Source organism: Lissotriton vulgaris, unplaced genomic scaffold, assembly GCF_964263255.1.
Source record: "Lissotriton vulgaris unplaced genomic scaffold, aLisVul1.2 SCAFFOLD_1038, whole genome shotgun sequence".
In the NCBI taxonomy this organism is placed as follows: Eukaryota; Metazoa; Chordata; class Amphibia; order Caudata; family Salamandridae; genus Lissotriton; species Lissotriton vulgaris.
The window spans coordinates 630,843-651,100 of NW_028244376.1; the positions used below are offsets into that span (position 1 = coordinate 630,843).

Genomic DNA, 20,258 nt, shown 5'->3' on the forward strand with positions numbered 1-20,258 from the left:
TGTTATCATCTTTCTTGACGGAAAGAAGACAAACAGTGACCCTGGATCACTTTAATTTGGACCCCTATGTTCTGCTCATTGCTTAGCCCATCCATTTTTAATATCTATGTGTCAGAGTTGGCTCCGCTGATCCAGCATTTTGGATTAACATCGTATGCCGATGACACACTGATTGTGGTAGCTGTGTATAAAGAGCAAGCATCCCCTGTATTGCAATTTCAAAACTGTATGCTGGAAATTAACAGGTGGATGGGCAAGCACTGTCTTAAACTTAATTCAGAGAAAACCAAAATAGTGATTTTTGGCAACCTCCAACCTAGATGGGATGGCATGGTGACCTACAGAGATGGGAGAATTTCCAAAACCAGTAGAAAAAGTGAGACATCTTGGGATATTGATTTTTCCCAGCAAACTAACGCTACTGTCTCTGCCACTTTTTACTTGCTCAAGAAACTGAAGAAGGACCTTCCTTTTAGCCCCATGGATGCTAGGAAGATGGTGGTGACTGCATTGGTACTATCAAAATTAGATTATGACAATGGACTGTACCTGAACATGCAGATACAACATTAAAAAAACTGCGGATGGTGCAAAATGCAGCTGCTAGACTCCTACTAAATCTGCCTAAGCACAAATCAGTTTAGAATGAAATCCGAAGTCTCCACTGGCTTCCTGTAGCAAGTCGCATCAAGTTCAAGACGCTATGACTAGCATTTAAGGCCTTGAATAATATGGAATCTGTGTTCCTAAGAGACATTTTTTCCTGGTATAATCCAGGTAGACAGCTTTGCACTACTGGTACAAAGCTTATGAGGTTACCCAGGATTCACACCTATAGGTAGGTGGGTGGGAGGAAGCATTGGCTATGGCACGACTAAGCTATGGAATATGCTTCCAATGCATATCAGATCTGCAAGTTCACTAGCCTAATTTAGAAAGAGTCTTAAGACTAGGTTATGCCAGAATGAATGCATGATATTTTGGGCTTACTTTTAGTTCTTTTGCGCCAAGATACCCCCGGGTGTTCGTGCGCTCAATAAGTTACATTAATATTAACATTAACAATGCCGATCTTTTCTGCTCCATTTATTATATACCCATAAAAGCAGCACCACACTCCTTATTTATGCTGAGGAAAAGATCTACCTAATCCATTCTCCTAGTCTTTCCATCCAAAAACTAAACATTATTTGGGGTGGTAACAGTTACATCAGTTTAAGTGAAATCGCTCAACTCCACTTAGTTAATTTTATTATTGCTAGATCAAGCTAGCCTGGGCACCGCCACTGCACTGCTTACTACCTGACCAAGACCTGTCTTTGATCAAGGAAGCTGGTGGTGAACCAGGTTCACAGGCCAAAGCATGTAATGATATTAAATAAACATGTTAGTTATCCCCTTTCTGTGCCCGAGTCAGTGGAGCTTGCAGAATGATAGAGACCTATTATCATTTTATGGGTCTAATCTTTGTCATATAGTTCAGGTATGTCAGAAGCGTTGGTGAGGCTCACAACCCTTATTGGTTTCCCATCCATATTGCAGCACTTTGGGGTCCATTAGGATGACGGGCGGATTGCCCCCGCCAGGCTGGCGGTAGCCACCGCCAGCCTGGCGGGGGCAATCCGCCCGCCATCCTTCCCTGTATTCCCCCCGCCATATTAGAATGGCGGGGGGGACCACGGCGGAGCAAAACACCGCCCGCCACTTTTCCGCCCTGGTCGCATTGCGGCCGGGGCGGAAAATGATCAATATGGTGGCGGTGTCAAGCAGACACCGCCAGCCATATTATGATGGGCTGAGGGTGATGCCTTTCCGTGGTGGCGATGCCGCCACGGAAAGGCATGCGGTCTTCACTCTGGGGGCCCCCTGTGGGCCCTCAGAGTGAAGGAGTTGGGGGTATTGCACATGGGGGGGTACCTGTGGTACCCCCTTCATTTGCATTAACAAAGTGGCAGGCACAGCGCGGTGCCTGCCGCTTTGTTAATGCAAATGCAGAAATGCATTTCTAGCAATGTGACGGGCGGTGCTGAGAGCACCGCCCGCCACAATGCTAGAAATGCAGGATGTGCCCGCCACTGTGGTGGGCACATCCTAATGCTGGCGTCGGGACCCCCGCCCTTAAGGCGGGCGGTCCCGTTTACCTATAGGATGGCGGGTGGGCAAAGCCCGCCCGCCATCCTAATGGACCCCATAGTGTTTGGAAACAAGTATGATGCATAGGGAAATCACAGTATTTGGCGCAACCATATGAAGGAACAGGTCAGGCCTGGTTTAAACTATGTAAACACATGTTATAACCAGGGGCCGTAGCTTCCACTGGTGCAACAGGTGCAGGGGCATTGCAACATGGCCAGCGGTCTGAGGGGCCCACTGAACCCTGATTGTTCTGTATTTTATCATTCAAACAGCATCCAGTGGGCCCATTTGGTCTTTGCACTAGGGCCCAGGATTCACTGCCTATGCTACTGGTTGTAACATGAGTGCAAGATCCCAATAAGTCCTGGGCCTAGGGAAAAGAGCTCTTCCCTGTTCCATGCTCTCTCCTTGAGATGGTCCTGTTGTAGCCACAATGGTCTCTTCATCCCATTTAATTTCTCATTGTAAGGGTTAACCTGCTCATCAAGTGGCGAACCTCTTCAAAATCCCAAATGTATTTGCAGGCCATTTACACAACAAGAATGGTACTCTTTGGATTATGTCTCTGAACATTATATTTAACAAAAGTCTGAACTGGCACAGTGTAAATCTGCTGTAACATGATGTTATGACTTGATGTATCATTTTTAGGTCTTGCCTGCGACAACAAATGCTTTCGTTTGCGTGAGATAATCTGATCTACAAGCGGCTTGGAGCCTGCCCATTGCTTACCGTTTGTGGGCTTCATTTTCACTCTCATTTGCTGCCTCCTAATTAGGCGGTGCTAGCCAGCACCACTTCTGCTTCTTTATTCTGGAGCACGGACCAAGCACTGATTTCTTAATCTTGATTAGGGTCCTTCGCCAGAAAGCGCATTAATTTGGGTGCACTTTTTTATTACTAACTAGCACAGTCATCATAGTTGTTTCTTTCCTCCCATTCTCCACCTCTGTCTTGTCTGTGTTGCTTCTTTCCTCCAAAACCTACCACCCATTGTAATTGTTTTTTCTTCTCTCCCACCCTCACCCTGCCGTTGTCTGTGTTGCTCTTCCCTCCTCTCACTCCAACCTTCCCATTATCAGTGTTGCCTCTTTCCTCCTACCCCCACCCTCTTGTTGTCTGTGTTGCCCCCCTCCCCGTAGTATTCCAAAGTCTGATAGAGAGGAACTTAAACTAGAGAAGGCCTTTCATTCCTTGATGGGAAACAGAAGCAAAAGATGCAGCAGGGTACCACTGATCATGCCACCCCCTGGGTGCCACCACAACTGGGTTAAAGGGTGATTGCAGAAGACCTTGACGCTGAGAGAAAACAGCACTACAGTACATAAATAAAGCCTTGGAGATCGAACCAAGTGCTCCTTCTTCCAGCAACACCGCAGAAATGATGGCAAACGGGCCATCTCTCGCCTTTACTGTTGCAACTTGTGTGACTTCTGCACTGGCAACTGGAACCAGTAAATCACTGGAAATTGCAAAAGAGATGCAGAAACTATAAACACTCACTCTCCATAAGAAAGAAAATAAGTTTTTTAAGCTTCCCGATCCTGCTTCTTAAGTGCTTTTCTCAGACCTAATTTCGAAGTATTTTTATTAATTTTATAAGCAGATACATTAGCATTTCTGTTACGAGGTTAACCAAACGTAGTTTGTAGAGCAGTGATTACAGGTACTTTGAAATATATGTTTAGCTAATCCCCTCTATCTTGGCTTGCTGGAAAATGAGTCAAAGGATGATAGAAAGAAAGAAGCAGGAAAGAAAGAGGTGAAAAGAAGATACAAGAGAGGTTCTGTAGGAAGCTATGCGGTGCCGCAGCCACACTGCTCTACAATATGGCTGAAAAACATTGCTAAGCCAATATATCTCACATAGGTGAGACCGTTTGGCTTTGTCAGTGCTTTCTGCTGTTAGTTAATCCAAGATCTACAGTGGGTGCTTGGAGTCTGAATGGTAAATATTGTTTTTTTTTAAGTCTGTCATTGACTATATGGGCACAGTATTGAACTCAAAACTGATCACATACTTAAAAACGCCTTTTAAGAAAGAAAATATATAGAGGCATTGAAAACTAAAGAGAGAGGAGGACTGATAGAGTGATATTATATAGTGAGAGAGAGAATGAGGTGTAAGCTTTGAGCAGGTGTATGCTGCAGTCCTTGCATTAAATATCCCGAATAGGTTGGTCCAGCCACTGACGGTGATAAATGCATGAGTTATTAACAGGTACTGAAGGTAAAGAAATGCACAATATACTTACTGCTCCACGTCTTTTGAGACTCACACAGTGAATTCAGATGTTTCTGAATGATCGTGCTCCTTGCCTCTACACTCCATTTGTTTGTGTTTATACTGTACAAAGCAAAAACATGGCAACAGTACCTTCTCAAGAAGTATATTTGTTGAAAGATGATCTTCCAGAAGTTGTGTTAGCTAGTAGTGTCACCCTGCAATACTTTTTGAATTCAGCATGCTGAGTTACTTATTTTCTGGAACTTGTTTAGGACAGTGAAAACAGTGTAATAGAATATTTATAAAGGGTTATATTTGTAACTTATGAGAAATGTGGAACACATACGTGATTTGCTGTATGTTGTACATCACACTGAATCTTGTGTATTATCATTTGATCAATTTTAGAATTTCACCTCTGACTCAATTGGATTAGGAGGAAGATGTGATTCTCCAGAGAGTCTTCTGTCAAAGGGATGTGATTCTAATTTCATTGAATTCCCCACTTCCAACATTGAAATCTTGGAACATAGGCCCCTTGGAGTGGCGATCCGCGAGAACGGTACGGATGTCACACATATTGCTCCACAAAAAATGACTCTTAAACTTCGAGCAGGTAAGTGGCCCCATATCCAAAATGATCCTCATTGTTACCTGACAGTTACTTTACAACATATGCAAATGCCAAAAACTAAAATATTGTGCATCCATGCAGCAGCTGTTGAACCAACATGCTAATAGTGTTGATTGATTTGAAATACTTAAGTTTGCATGAATGTAAAGCTATGGAGCTTTTTCAGGCAGCTTATTGGCAAGTATTTATCCGGGTGCAGGTTATGGCTTTCTCATTAACCTTAATTACACATTCCTGGTTACATTAGTATACTGAAATTGAAAGAGAGAGGTGTAGTCATTTATTTAGTGAGGCATATTTCTTTAAATTGGCTTGATTTCATCCCAACAGTATTTATCAATTTACAAAGCTGTAACTATAAAATCAGTTGCTACTTAATTATCTACCTCAAAGCTACTGATCTTCTCAACCTTGAAAGGATGAGAGGCTGAGTACACCTGCTGCTGGGGCAAGGTCACCAAGGACCAACTGACCACCACCTTTGCCCTGAGACCACCTGCCGACCCCACCGCCCCCTACACCGCCGCCAACAGCCTCAAACAGTGGATCATCGACTGCGCCGACACCCTCGTCCCACTGAAGACCCACGCAACCAATCACACCAACAAGAAAGCCGCATGGTTCACCAAAGACCTCCGGACCTCCAAGAGCACCTGTCGGAAGCTGGAGAAGAGCTGGCTCCGCGACCGAACACCAGACAGCTACACAGCCCACAAGAACGCCACCCGCAAGACACCACCAACTCATCAGGACCGCCAAGAGGACCGCCTTCAAGAACCGCCTAGACAGCAACACACACAATAGCAAAGAGCTCTTCAGCATCGTGGAAGAACTCTCCAACCCCAGCTCCAACACCAACGACATCCCACCTTCACAAGACCTGTGCGACTCACTGGCCACCTTCTTTCACCGCAAGATCACCTACATCCCCGTCAGCCTGGGACGACTCCTGGTGGCCAACATCACTAGGAACAGCCCCAGAACCCACCGACCACGCACGCAACCTGGGGATCATCCTCGACTCCGCCCTCTCCATGACCAAGCAAGTCAACGCCGTCTCCGCGTCCTGCTTCAACACCCTCCGAATGCTACGCAGAATCTTCAAATGGATCCCCTCCGACACGAGAAAGACCGTCACACATGCCCTCGTCACCAGCAGACTGGCCTACGGGAACGCCCTCTACGCATGAACAACATCCAAGCTCCTGAGGCGGCTGCAACGCAACCAGAACGCCGCGGCACGACTGATCCTCGACGTCCCACGACGCAGCCACATCACACCCCACCTGAAAGTCCGGCACTGGCTCCCCGTCGACAAGAGGATCACCTTCAAACTCCTCATCCACCCACACAAGGCCCTCCACAACGCCGGACCAGTATACCTCAACGACCGACTCAGTTTCTACACCCCCACCCGCAACCTCCGCTCTGCCAACCTCGCCCTCGCCACAGTTCCTCGCATCCGGAAAACCACCGCCGGCGGCAGATCCTTCTCCCACCTCGCCGCCAAGACCTGGAACACTCTCCCTACCAACCTACGACACACCCAGGACCTGCTGGCTTTCAAAAGACTGCTCAAGACCTGGTTTTTCGACCAGTAGCAGCCCACCCCCTAGCGCCTTGAGACCCTCACGGGTAGGTAGCCGTGCTTTACAAATTTAATTGTTGTTGTTGTTAGAGTAACAAGCCAGTGATTTATAAGTGACACTCAGCTTTGAACAAAAGGCCTCCAACTGTTCAAGGTGTCTTACAGGCAAGTGTAGTTTCACACTTTCACAATATCTCAGAGTTGTCTTACAGGCAAGTGTAGATTTATACTTTTACAATATCTCAGAGTACTAATGGATGCTTTCATTAAACAAACTAATTCTAGCCCCCATCTCAGGCATTTGCTTGTTGGATAAATCTCAGAAACGACTCCAGAAAAAGCCAACAAGCTGTAGGCTCATCGAGGAAGGAAAGGAATCTTTGTTTAATCACAACTCTGCCTCCATATTTTAGTGGCCATGTTGTTTTATTGGTTGCTGTGATGTATACATTTATGAAATAAAAAATAATTCCTTGGGGTGTGCCACACTTGAAGAGCCCTTGACACATAGATTACACCATACCAAAATATGGTACCAACATGCTCTAATTGGCTGGAGGAATTGATAAATATGACATAATTGTTGTGCAATGGGCATTTGCTAGCTTGGACTTTTGTGTTGGTATGCAATGCATTACAATCTGATATTTTAGTGTTTCACATATCTATCAATCATCAATCCACCCAACCACTCACCCGATCTGTACACCAACCCAACCCACCCATTCATAACAACACATAGACAGCTATTCTCACCTACCCACACACCCATACACTGTTTATTCACTAAGCCATTAAATACTCCCATCCAACTTTTATCTAGAAAACCCCCCTTTGCACAATCCACCTGTCCATTCCTGGATCCACCAACACATAATCCAGACACACAATTTCAAACAAACGTATTCTATTTTTTCATACACCTCCTGCCAAAATAAATCCACCAGCCACTCACCCATCCATAAATAAATCCACATATGCTAGCCACCATCCAATCAATTACCAACCATTTCATCAATGTATTCAGTCATTCATACAACCATCCCATTACAAACAATTCACCTAGCAAAATCAGCATATCACTTCTTTCCCATCTTACCTACCGAAGTGCTCATCCATGTACCTATCAACCCTGACCAACCAATGCACCCAAAGTTCATGGAAATATTCTTTTTAGGAATATTTTGTTTTAAAATGTATAGTTAACAATAAAACAGAATCAAGAAAAAAATGTAATTCCCATACGGAAGCTTGTGGTGCTGATGTTCCGGATATATTTGCTTTGCCTTCCATAGGTAATGAAGTAACAGTACAAGTTGATGTTCAACAAAGTGAAGATTATCCTGTTGACATATATTACCTCATGGACCTCTCTGCATCAATGGACGATGACTTGGGAATGATAAAAGAGCTAGGGTCCACCCTTTCGAAGGAAATGTCAAAATTAACAAGCAACTTTCACTTGGGCTTCGGTTCCTTCGTGGAGAAGCCAGTTTCACCGTTCATCAAAACAGTTCCTGAGGATGTTCAGAATCCTTGCAGGTAAAGCATTCAAGGTCAGACTTCTGCAAGGTAGTGTTGAAAAAAACAGCAATCCTTTCTGTTTTCAGCAATCTACTCATGGGGTTTAGGACGAGTTGAGTAAAATGTGAGCTGTGAGTAAAATGGAATGTGTCCTTGAGAACAGGAGTATATGTCATCAATACATGTATGTACGTATTGGTATTTATAAAGTGCAAACCTACCTAGAGAGCTGTCTATTAATGCAGTGGAGGGAGATAATGCAAGATAATAATTTTTAAGCAGAGGGATATTCATGATTTGCACAAAATTACACGATTTTCAACCAAGTGGTGAAGCCAAATTTAGAATTCATGTCCCCAGGTTCTAAAGTTAGCAGATGAATCACTAGACCTCATCTCCTGAATCATAACCTGTGTCTAAAAAAGAGGCATATTTCCAATCATTTACCAATTGAAGCACAGGGCAAGCAGAATAATGGAGGACCTAGCAATCACAGGTAGAAGTAAATCACAGAGTGGAAGGATCAACAGAAGCAATACTGAAAGCTGTTATTCAGGATTCTACCATGTTGAAATGACCGGTTTAGAATTGTTGGAAGCTATGCCGGTTTCTGCCTCGGTATGTCAGGATTAAGGATTAGGAGTGGAAGTGTGTACCCTTCCTGATAAAATGCCACACTGGATATGACTATGGATGGTGGGTGTGGCAGTTTGAGAACATAAGAGGCCCCATATGTGAAGTCAGTGGTCTACAGGTCACAACATTTGTAAGGTAAGAAGTACAAAGCAGTTCTGGGGTTTAAAGGACACGTGTATGGCTTAATGGCAAGTAACGAAAACATTGCACCAGAGAAAGCCTGGTTAAAATGCATCACCTCTCTGTTTGTTAATAAATCATCCGCCTTGGAGTAAAAAGGCCATTTTAGAACCACTGTTTTTTTTACAGTGGCCATGTTACAATGGCTACAAGAACTTCCCAAACAGGGTGATTGATAGTCCAACTGTCCCTCCGATTGATCTCTTTATAATAAATCTAGAGTGTAGGCACAGATGGTTGTTTATAATGTTTTTGAGGTCTTTCAAGCACAAGTGGTAACTGATTCCTGGAAAAACTCCCAAGGTGTCGGTTCATTACTTTTTTTAATTTTTCAAAAACAAACTCCCACTTTGAAAGTTTGTTTTAAAAAACAAAACGAAATTCTAAAAGTTTGGTGGATGGATGTCAACACTGATGACGCCCGCCCACCAAACCTTTTGTACCTTGTAGGCAACCACTGTGACTGTGGTTTCCTTCAAGGTACAGAGATGACTGCTGGGTTAGTGGTCATCCCTAAATTAGTAGTCCATCAAGAGGGTAGAAGTAATATTCTCTGCTACCATGACAGATGGAGTACCATTCATCAAACTTTAAATCAGGAGCTTAATAATTTGAATGTCAGATGTAATCTTTCCTCGAACCCTTACTGCACTCTACAAAGAAACAAAAAAAGTCCCAGAATTGTTTTCCATACTGTATGTCATTTCATAGCATATATTTCCTATATGATGATCCTAAAGAGACCAAACATTGCTCACTAACTATCTTCAGAAGCTTACTCTAAAAATATCACCATCAAATAGTGTTCTAAATGTAATGCATACTACCTACCTTGTAAGGAACTTACACAGTGAATTGAAAGAATCAGCAAAGTTTACCCGGTTACATTATATCAGCATCACTCCGGCGTGGAAATTCCTAGCACCATTACACGAGATGGGAGCATTTCTAAGCACTTATATTGAATAAAAAAGTACGTGTACATTTATGATGTTTTCATAAAGTCATTGAGGAATTTGTTTTCTCTTGAATACTTCTGGTTAAGTTACTAACAGCTAACAGATTGTTTCTCTATTTCTTCTCAAGTCCTCTGTTTCAGCGGCAACAGATGAGAAGATTACAATGTATTGGCCGTTGTTGAGCCAAATATATTGCCCAGACTTTAATGAGTTCTAATTCAGAGGCAGTAAAATGGCATAGAACATTGGGTTTTGAACATGGGGATTGGTGTTTACACCCTCCTCTCACTTTGCTATAAGAGAAAGAAAAGTAAAGTAAATGATGTGACAGTCTCACTGGACTAAAGGTGTTGGAAAGGAAAAGCTTTAGGGTGTCAGTTTTTGAAACACGCATCAAAATGCAAATATCTGCAAATCAATTGTACACATTCAGCAGTTAGTAAAGCAAAATGAAGCCCATTTATTTTTTAATTCTCAAGTGTGATGGAAGCAAATGTATTAATAAGATCTAAAGAAATCAAGACTATTTACTTGGTGGTGCACAAATGATAAATTTTCAGTGAAACCTGATTCCCACACATTATTATTTGTGTGCGATATCGTTTTATCAGTAAAACTGTATGTCTGTGCAAATTTAGTGGCCATTTCAATAGAAAATGTGCTGTCTGTAAATGACAGAGCACAACCACACAATACTTTAGTCACAATAAAAAATTGCATGCCTCATGTCCATTAAAGCTAGGTGGGCCATCAAATTATGTCATTCTAAAAGGTGGGTCATGGTCCTCAAAAGTGATGGAACCACTGGCGTAAAACATTATTTCATATTAGTTTAAAAATACAACGCAGGTGATAAAAGCAGCACATCACCATTAACTTTTGAATCTGACTGCAAAGCTGACAGTTGTTGCTTTCACACTCTCACTCTCTCTCACTTTCTCTCTTTTCCTTTCTATCTCTCTCCCTATCTCTTTCTTTCACCATTATTTTCCTACTGCAAATTCATGTCCTCTCTGAAAGCTGATCTTACTCCTAAATCAAATTTTCCTCATCTAGTTTTACTATCTTCCATTATGCTATCTTCCATATTCATGGATCATCATAAATTGTATTATACTAAATGTATGGATTTGTGCATAACACTGTGTGGCACTTGTCAACTAACTCTGTGCCCGGACACCTAATAAGGACAGTAAAATAGTGATAAATGCAAACATATATTCTAAATGGCATGATATGTAGTGTAAACAACTTGAAGAGGTATCTTGTGGAGTGACCTGTAGAGCTGTAGGTACCGTTTGCAGTGGCTCGTACAGGGTTTCTTTAATCAGCAGCCAGTGAAGGGGGTTGGCCATGAAGTGGAACACTGAGTATGAGTATGGTTAAATAGTTCTGCACATTTCTAATAAAAATGGTTTTACTATAATCCAAGGGCTTCATTTAGCTCTGATGGATAGGAATCCTTGACAGCTGGGTTGGCTGACACCCTGGTCTTCACCACCTTGGCAGATGGTTGTGTGCCATATGTTGACAAAAAAACTAAAGGGTGCCCGGAGAAAACTAAAAAGGATGCAGGACAGAGAGTACTAAGAAAAGTAGGCGAACAGCCAGTTTACCCTAAATTCCTTTTGCACTGGTATGCTGTTCCAAATAATCAATAATCAAAAAGATAGCACAGAGCACAACACACAAAAATTCATATAAACTTTTATTAATTTATTGTTTACAGTAATACTTTTAGCAAGAATTATGCTACTTCATGCTGAAATTCCACATACAGTGTGCAAAATGCGTAGCAAATTCATGTTTAATACAATATATGCTTAAAATCACACATGCCATCCCACATAAAGAAATATAAAACATAAAAAAAATCTGTCATTCATTCACTTTTGACTAGAACCACACCACACTTTCACAGAAACAACTCAAAACCTTGAGGTGTCTAGACAAAAGTTGGTAATCATTATTCTGATTTCACCAAAGAATTAGATGTATATGCATTTCTTTATCATAACATCATAGCGCTATCCATCTTACTTTGCATCAAGTATGTATTGCATGGGTGAAGCCAGGGCGTTTCTATGAATCCCCCAAGTAAAACTTGTGTTGTGCCAATACGGTGTGCCTGCCTACCCAACGGAGGTGTAACAGGTAGAAATATCTTTATTTCTTCTTGTTACCTTCTCGTTCCATGTGTGCTGCATCCGGCAGCAAATATACAAAGAGGATTGTTTTTGTACAGGAAGGTAGCTTCCAATGGTGCACCGGTGCCTGCATTCGCACTAGGTGGCACACAGTGCACCAGTGCAAGGAAAGAGCAGAAATGTTCCATATCCTTATGAATATGGACCATGTTTGCTCTCTCCCTTTCACGCAACGCAGTGCCACAAGTTATTTTGCTACATTGCCTTGTGAGATATAATAGTAAATATGCCCCCCTATGTTTTGAATCACATATGTGTATGAAACAGTGTGTTGTGTTATTTTGTGTTTTGTGTTATTTCACGTTTTCAATTATTTCACACTATTCATATCCATTCACACAGACCTTAGACTCAAGGGACATACCCCTTATTCTTTCAATACACTACGTCATTAAACATGGATCACAACTTGGTTACAACCTGTTCTGTGAATTTATATTTTAATTTAAGCACGTTTACCATGGATTTAGCATATAGCATCATGTTCCTGTAAATTATAAATACCACAGGTTGCCTGTTCTGAGAACTAATATAGTGTCAGACTGATTATAAAATTAACATTAGTAGGTGCTTGTGCAACGATGCATTAAAATATTTGCTCATAAATCCCTTAAGATATACACAGAAATACCTTACTTTTTTAACAGGAGTGTGTCCAATTTCTGCTTACCTAATTTTGGATATAAGCATGGTTTACGGTTGACAAGTGATACTGAAGAATTCAACGAAATTGTCCAAAAACAGAGAATATCTGCTAATATTGACACTTGCGAGGGCGGATTTGATGCAATCATGCAAGCGGCAGTCTGCAAGGTAAAAAATTATTTATGGTCATTTTCAAGTTTCAGTGGCTTACATTACATTACAACTGCCTGTGATACTTTGTCACACAACTGTGAATTCACACATGTCCTGCACGAAGCGCCCTACAGGCTTTAAGCGCTGAATTGTGATTCCATTTAACCATAACTCAACCAACTAATATACGTTATCTTTGTGTGGGGGATAAACACCATTAAATGAGCCCGCCATGTGGACCACCAACAAAATGGCATAGATCATGAAACTGCATAAAAAATTGTACTGAAAAGCAAGTCTTACACTTTGTACCAATTTTACAAAAGAGTATAGGGCCATATGCATGAACACATTTTCCATAGACACAGAATGGGCAAAACTCTTTGATGCATCTGTCTCATAGTGCTCACAGACTAGTTCACCATTAATTTTCGGAATGCACAAAATGTGGGTGAATGGTACAGAAACAGGCCTTACCAAACCCATTTGGTATGACTTTACTGTGATACACATCCAAGCCCAGTACACATGCTGATTGCATGCATTAGTATATTAAAACCAGAACGTTTGGCTTTGGCAAGACTACTTGCTGGAAACCGAATCGCTCAACTCTTCAGCATCACAGCCGGTGCCCTGGGAGAGAGTAGCTCAACCCTGTAGGATCTTCTCTGGAGTCCTCACTTTCATTATTACTATGTTTTCCTGATTCAAAAACAGATTATGCTAGATATTATTATTATTCAACATTGTTTATTTTTCATGAGGGCTCCAACTGATGTCAGACAGAGAAATTCCTTGAAAGATATAAAAGTCAGTGACCTTGCAAACGAAGTCTGAACAGAACATGTGCCCCCCCAATCCGTTTGACGCAAGACTGATGTTATGCCGACTGACTTTCTGGTTTGGTGGAGCAAAGAAATTTGGGCCAGAGCAGAAGAACTGTATGCATAAAACCATTTAAAAATAAAACTAGTTATTGTCCACTTACCTTAATACTCTGGGACATAAGTTATCATCTAGATTCACTGCTGCAAAAACCAATTATTTGTTTACTTTTCTGGAAATTGACTAAATGTTAGGAGTAGCACACGCCTGCTGTACTACAGGTTGTTAAAAGGTATCCCAAAAGAACTGGCACAGGGCTTTTGCATAGTATTTGGACACAAACAGAATATTTTGTTGATTACATTTCTTCTTTGTGAGCGGGAAATGAAATTTGAACCAGACCAGAACAGCTGGATGCATAAAAACCTCTTTGAGACAAAACTGTACATAATACACTGGAACTGAAGCTTACTTCCCGATTTGCTAGTTCTTACACTAGTTCGTTCTGAATATTTAGTAGTTGTTAGAAGATGATGGAAGCCGTTAGTAAACAAGCATTTGCAATGCAATAGGTCTTGCATTTATCTGTTTTGCTAATTAACACATATATAAAAGGCATTGTCATTTACAATGTCAATAGCTCAAACTCTTGTAAATGCAAGGCCTATTCATAGAAGCGGCCACCATTGTCCCGGCTGCTCAGAAAGTGAAAGCATGCATGGCGAGCTGAATGTTGCAGGAAAGCATGTCAAGCCTGCAGTAGGAGAAACTCATTAAAGAAAATAGTACTTACAGACAAAAAAAGGTGTACTGTGTAACAACCAAAGTGAAAGGGCCAGTCCTCATGGTAGGTTACAAATGAAGACAAGGCGTACCTAAGGAGGGACTAACATGCCTATTAACGAATCAGAAGCCAGCATTTACGAAGGACAATGACACATATGGACGGAGAGTGGGCGGGCTTCTATTCCATACACAATACAGCATGCCACAGAGCAGCAGCGCATGCACTGCCCAGGTTCGACCTAAAAACATCTTCTTTGGGGTTTGTTGTTATAGAGCCTGAATTTGTTTTTGACGTAAGTGTCAAATGCGCAAATAAAACAGAGTAGTTGAAGTGAAAATATGTTTTCTGTTTTGAACGCACGTATGAGATAAATGATTTAAGGGGATATAAAAGTGTGCTTGTTGTATTTTTAAGATGTAGCACAGTCCCTCATGCATTGCAATGGAAGCACTTACTTTTCGACTGAATGATTCACCAAACCGCCAAAAGCATTGGTTGAGGAATATATACACCTCTTGGCTGATCCAAGAAGTGATTGACGAAGTCTGAAAGTAGTGACGGAAGTGGACTGACCGAAACTAGCTAATGGTTTCAGGGGGTGGGGGGTGACCCATAGCCCAGTCTTTGAATATTGGAGCAAGAGGCCACACTAAAATGTGCCAGCTTAATCTTGTGGCACATTTGGAAACTCCCCAGCACTGCACCCCTCCAGATCCCCCCCTGCTAGGTTACGTATCTTGGTTATTCTCCGTGCATTTGTCATCACTTATTTTCCGTGCTCCCCTCACTGTTCCACGTACACAGCTCCACAATATTTTAAAGCCTATTGCAGGCTTTACAACTACCAAAACTTAAAAATAATGTGCAAACGAATAACATTTAATGAGGAGAGTCTGTCTTACAAAACAATAGATTTCTCATCTGAATATCATAAAAATATAGGCAAAGCCTTACTTTCTGATCTAAAGACTCTTAATGATACACCGTAAACGAGTTGTATATGTTCTCGAACTAATACACTTCTTTTCTTATTGGAAGTTGCACGTGGAACTTGCACTTTGCACTTTTGTGTATGTTTCACGCAGAAATAGTTGGGAAATTACACAAACACAGGTGCACATCTTCTGCTCTTTAGAGCAACACAGAAGCTTTTGTATAGGAAAGAGCCTTGCTGCAGCATAATGTTGCATTGTGCTGAGACCAGCCACTCCTTTTTCAGCCGGGGAGAGCTCAAAGCCCTGCCCCAAAGGGACAAGTGTCAAATATTTGAACACCTACCACATCATTAATGTTAATGGGATGTGAGTCATCGTGCAACTCCTTGCAAACAAAACATGGACTGCTCTAAAAAAAACATCCAGCAATGATCTGAAGGGCATTGAGGGGAGCATGCAGCAGTTCACACAAAGCTCGCCTCAATTCTCGAGCTGAAAGAGTGGAATTTTTCCCTCATGGAAACCCAATGCAAACTTCCTTTTAGAAAGTAGTATGTGATCAATTGTTGGCCACCACACTATGGGGCCCAAAACTATCATTCATGTCATTGTGGTTATTAAGGAGGACAGACTGCCGTTTCATGACTCCATCCCCTTTATGACTGCAATGAGTCTCAAAGATCAACATGCAAATCAGAAAGACATTTCCAACTCACAATGGGCCAGATGTATCAAAGGATTTTACCCATTCTGTGTCTATGGGAAAATGTGTTCATACATATGGCCCAATGTGCCTTAACAGCCCGCTATTTGTGCATTTTGTGAGCGCAAATACTGTAATTTTGCAAATTGCAGACTTTCCGATCTGAAAACCATTTTAAAAGTATGGCCCAAAATTGAAATGGAATAGAATTTAGGATCGTAGGAGTCAAGCTCACTCGTGAAAATTAGATATATGAGTGAGTCTAGGTGATGTGATCCTTGCAGGGTATTCTTAGTGGTGTCTGTAGAAGGCAAACCTGGAATGACCGAAGTCCAAAAATATGCAGTGATCTGTATGCCATTAAACCGAGCTGTACTGGCTTGATATGTACCTTCAAACGGACCTATTACGTGTTGTGTACACTCCAGTTTACCCTCAAGAGGTCAAAAGGAATTGGTTATACAGCTGCTCTGCCAAACATTTTGAAAAAAACATCAGCATATCAACAGATACTTTTTATCAAGTTGTGTAGTCTACAATTAATATTTTGTGTACCTCCCTATTTATTGTTGTTCTATTATGCACTGGCTATCAGATAATATATATTTCAAGTTGATCTATTAAGAATAATTTATTGTGGACTAAGCCAAGATGATTTCTGGTAGAACATCAGATTCACAGACAGCCACCAAGCACGTTCTTCTCGGAGAGGCATCTTGCTTCCCAACACAACAAGCCTCCAGATTCACAGGGACAGGGCTCAGAGTGGCTCCTAGGATCGCAGAGGTGCTTCCTGACTGTCAGATGGCGTTGAGGAAGAATGTCCCCTGCAGAGCCTGCGAGGACAGATTGCTCAGAGACCCCACCAGCACATGTGGATGGCTGCACCTACAAAGCAACCCATTACATAGGGACCAGCCTTTTTCAAGAAGAACTTCCATCTGTATGTTCCTACACGCCATCTACGCTCAGCTCAGTCGACAATCTGGTAATTCCAAGGTTCAAGTAAAGCTCCTGGGGTGCAGAAGCTGTCTGGTCGGTAAGACCAGACTCTGGAACTCTCTTCCCCAGAGGTTAAAAGATGAAACACACTTGTTGGCTTTCAGGAAAGAGTTAAAAACATGGCTGTTTAATCTCTGACTCTGAATTAAGATTTTACAGCATTTTTTACCGCTGAGCTAGCGCCTTGACACCTTCGGGTAATTGTATTGCGCTATATAAATCTCTTTTTCATTTCATTTCAATGCAATAAGAAAGCATCCTAAAATATATGATTTAGGATGAGCTGCAGTTACAATGGAAATCAATGAGTCTGTGAAATATGGAAAACAAAAACAGCAAAATCAAAGAAGCATAGTATCAAAGGTATAGCAAATCCTTATGCAGGCATTACAGTGTGCACAGAAGATGTTTAAAGAAAAAGATAAAACGAGATGTACTAATGTAGCAATTTTGAGCATTGTTCTTGAAGAGCAGCTACAAAAAGAAGATTCAACTGGATTGAGCCACTTCCAAGAAGTCATTGACTTACTCTATGAATTGCATGCACCATCACTCTTCATCGTCTGCTTCAAATGCACTGCAAACCTACATAGTAACAACTCTTAGAAAAGTGATTTGAGAATCCAACAGGGTATCAAGTCTGTGCTTTATAAAATCATTATGAAATATTCAGTTACATATTTCCACTTACAAAATCGTTGGAAATGTCATCATTCTTATAATTTCTGCAAAAAGTATCCATCTTAATTCTAATTTCTCAAGTTGTTTGTGTGTGTGTGTGTGTGTTTACATGTATGTGTGTGTGTCTGTGCATGTGTATGTGTGCTCTTGTTTGTGTGCATGCATGCATTATTTAGGGCTGATACCCAATCTGAACAAAGAGCCCAGATAGGTACATCACAGAGACTTTTGAAATCGTCTCTGGTTTGATCACAAACACCTTGGCGCTGTGTGTTGCTACGTGAGGATTCTTAACTATCAAACTGCTTCATGGAATCCTTCTTATGTACCATTCAAGGACAGCACTAATATGGTGGGCACTTGTCAACTCTAAATCAAAGTAAGGCTCCCAATTACTAAAATTGTTTGCATACACTTGTACGACAATGCGACATAAAAGATAGCAAGCATCTAGATATCAGTAAAGAAGTATGTAAAGAAACTACTAAAATAATCTTTAACCTCTATGAGTTTTGAAATATCCTTTCTATGAGCCTGTAATAATAGTTCAAATGTTAAAATGATACGGCTATAAGACATACTCATTTTAATTTATTTCCCATAACTCTAATACTCAACCTGGTATCAGAGTTTACTTGCCTAAGCTGTAGCATCCCAATCAATGTTTGCGATGGGTTACTCAGATATGTTCCATCAAGTTATTAAATGTCATGGTTGCTATTTTAAGTGAGGTTTGGAAATAATTACCAACAAATGCAGTAAGCAGTATTCCATGGCCAATGCATCATCCGAAGAATATAAAATGTACCTGGTCCTAACACTTAAAGGAAAGCAGGTAATGGACTCTTAAGTGCCTGCTTTTAATTTCACCCTAATATTTTACCAGTCGGTCAATAAAATGAGATAAAATAAAGAGAAATATTGAATGCCAAGGTTAAAAGGAAAAGATCCCAAAACGGTATGCATTTGTGGGGCAATGAGTGATGAGCAAATTCAAAGTAAACATATATTGTAAATTGTAGGTTAGCCTATGATGACGTTGCACCAAAAATGATGAACACTCTCTTACTTCCTCTGTCCCGCATTACCTAAAATATGAATGGAATTTTATGCGTGTGCGAGGCACATATTAGAACAAAAACTGCTTTACAAACCCGGTCTTCGACTCCATTTTCATTGTCAGTAATACTTTCTCTTATGCTTTGGGCTAAGATCCATTCGACTTTAACAGATATGTTATGTTATAATTTTAGGACAAAATTGGCTGGAGAAATGACTCTTTGCATCTTCTGGTTTTTGTGACTGATGCCGACTCCCACTTTGGAATGGACAGCAAATTGGCCGGGATTGTTATACCAAATGATGGGCTTTGCCATCTGGACAGCAACAATGAGTACTATATGTCTACTGTGTTGGTAAGGCGAAGATGTTTTCTCTTGCTTATCCTTTTCTGATTACAACTTTGCAGTGTACCTTAGGAGATCAGCGAGAAACTACACATCCTAGAAATGATTGTCTTGCTAGTATTTTATAGTAAGATAACCTCAGACGCACTCCGTGGTGTTGCAGCAAATTTCATTGTTTGTTCTGTTTATGTGACACACAATTGACAGCACAAGGATAAGCTCTTAAGTACTTAAATCAGCTTCAATAACCACTATCGTTGTATGTCTGAATATCGACCTTGAAAAATATTGTGCTAAAAATAAAGCAAAACATTTGCAACAATAATATCATGAGGGTATCTATTAGCAAGTATTGGTGTGGTATCTTAAACTCCACATCTTCATTTTGGTGTTGATATTGTTGCTTCAATATTTCTGTCGCACAATAATTAGGATTCAATATTTTGGTGATTATGCAGGTTATGTTGGGATAGGAACCTGTCATGATTAATGTAGAATTCATTTGAAAATATTCCAATATTTAATGTAAATGCATGGTGTTAGAAATTGGGTTTCTGGTTTGAGGAGGTATGCACCCTGTCCAAGCAGGAACCACAATTCTAGCCAGGGTAGGTCACAACACAACCTAAATGATCCCTTTCTCACCCTGTGGTAGCTGGCACAGAGTAGTCAGGGTTAACGTAAGGGGAAATGTGTAAAGTATTTATACAATAACACAGTAAAAACTGCACAAAAAGACTCCACGCCAAGCTGGAAAAATAGATTATGATTTTATAAATAAAACAAGACCAAAACGACAAAACTCCATCCAGTAGAAGTTGAGATATGAATTTTTAAAGATTAAATTCAAAATATAGAGCTCAGAAGCAAATAGCACCTAAAGAGTTAATTGGTCGGGCTGGACTGGGACAAAGTCAAGAGTTCAGGCCACCGCGATGCAGTGTGGGCTGGATACAGAACCCATGTAGGCCTGGAGCAAAAGTACCTTGATCCTGGTCGCAATAGCGAGATGCGTCGGTGATTCCCATGC

General features: G+C 41.2%; 1 protein-coding gene across 2 annotated transcripts in view; it reads left to right on the forward strand.

Moving 5' to 3' along the window:
* Window positions 1-20,258, forward strand: part of ITGB6 (integrin subunit beta 6) — a 181,966-nt gene that overhangs the window by 31,072 nt on the left and 130,636 nt on the right. For both annotated transcript variants that reach the window (XM_086948806.1, XM_086948805.1), the window contains exons 4-7: window positions 4,772-4,979; window positions 7,881-8,127; window positions 12,739-12,904; window positions 19,076-19,237. In XM_086948806.1, the coding sequence (XP_086804932.1) occupies window positions 4,772-4,979; window positions 7,881-8,127; window positions 12,739-12,904; window positions 19,076-19,237 (783 nt within the window). The remainder of the gene's footprint in view (window positions 1-4,771; window positions 4,980-7,880; window positions 8,128-12,738; window positions 12,905-19,075; window positions 19,238-20,258) is intronic.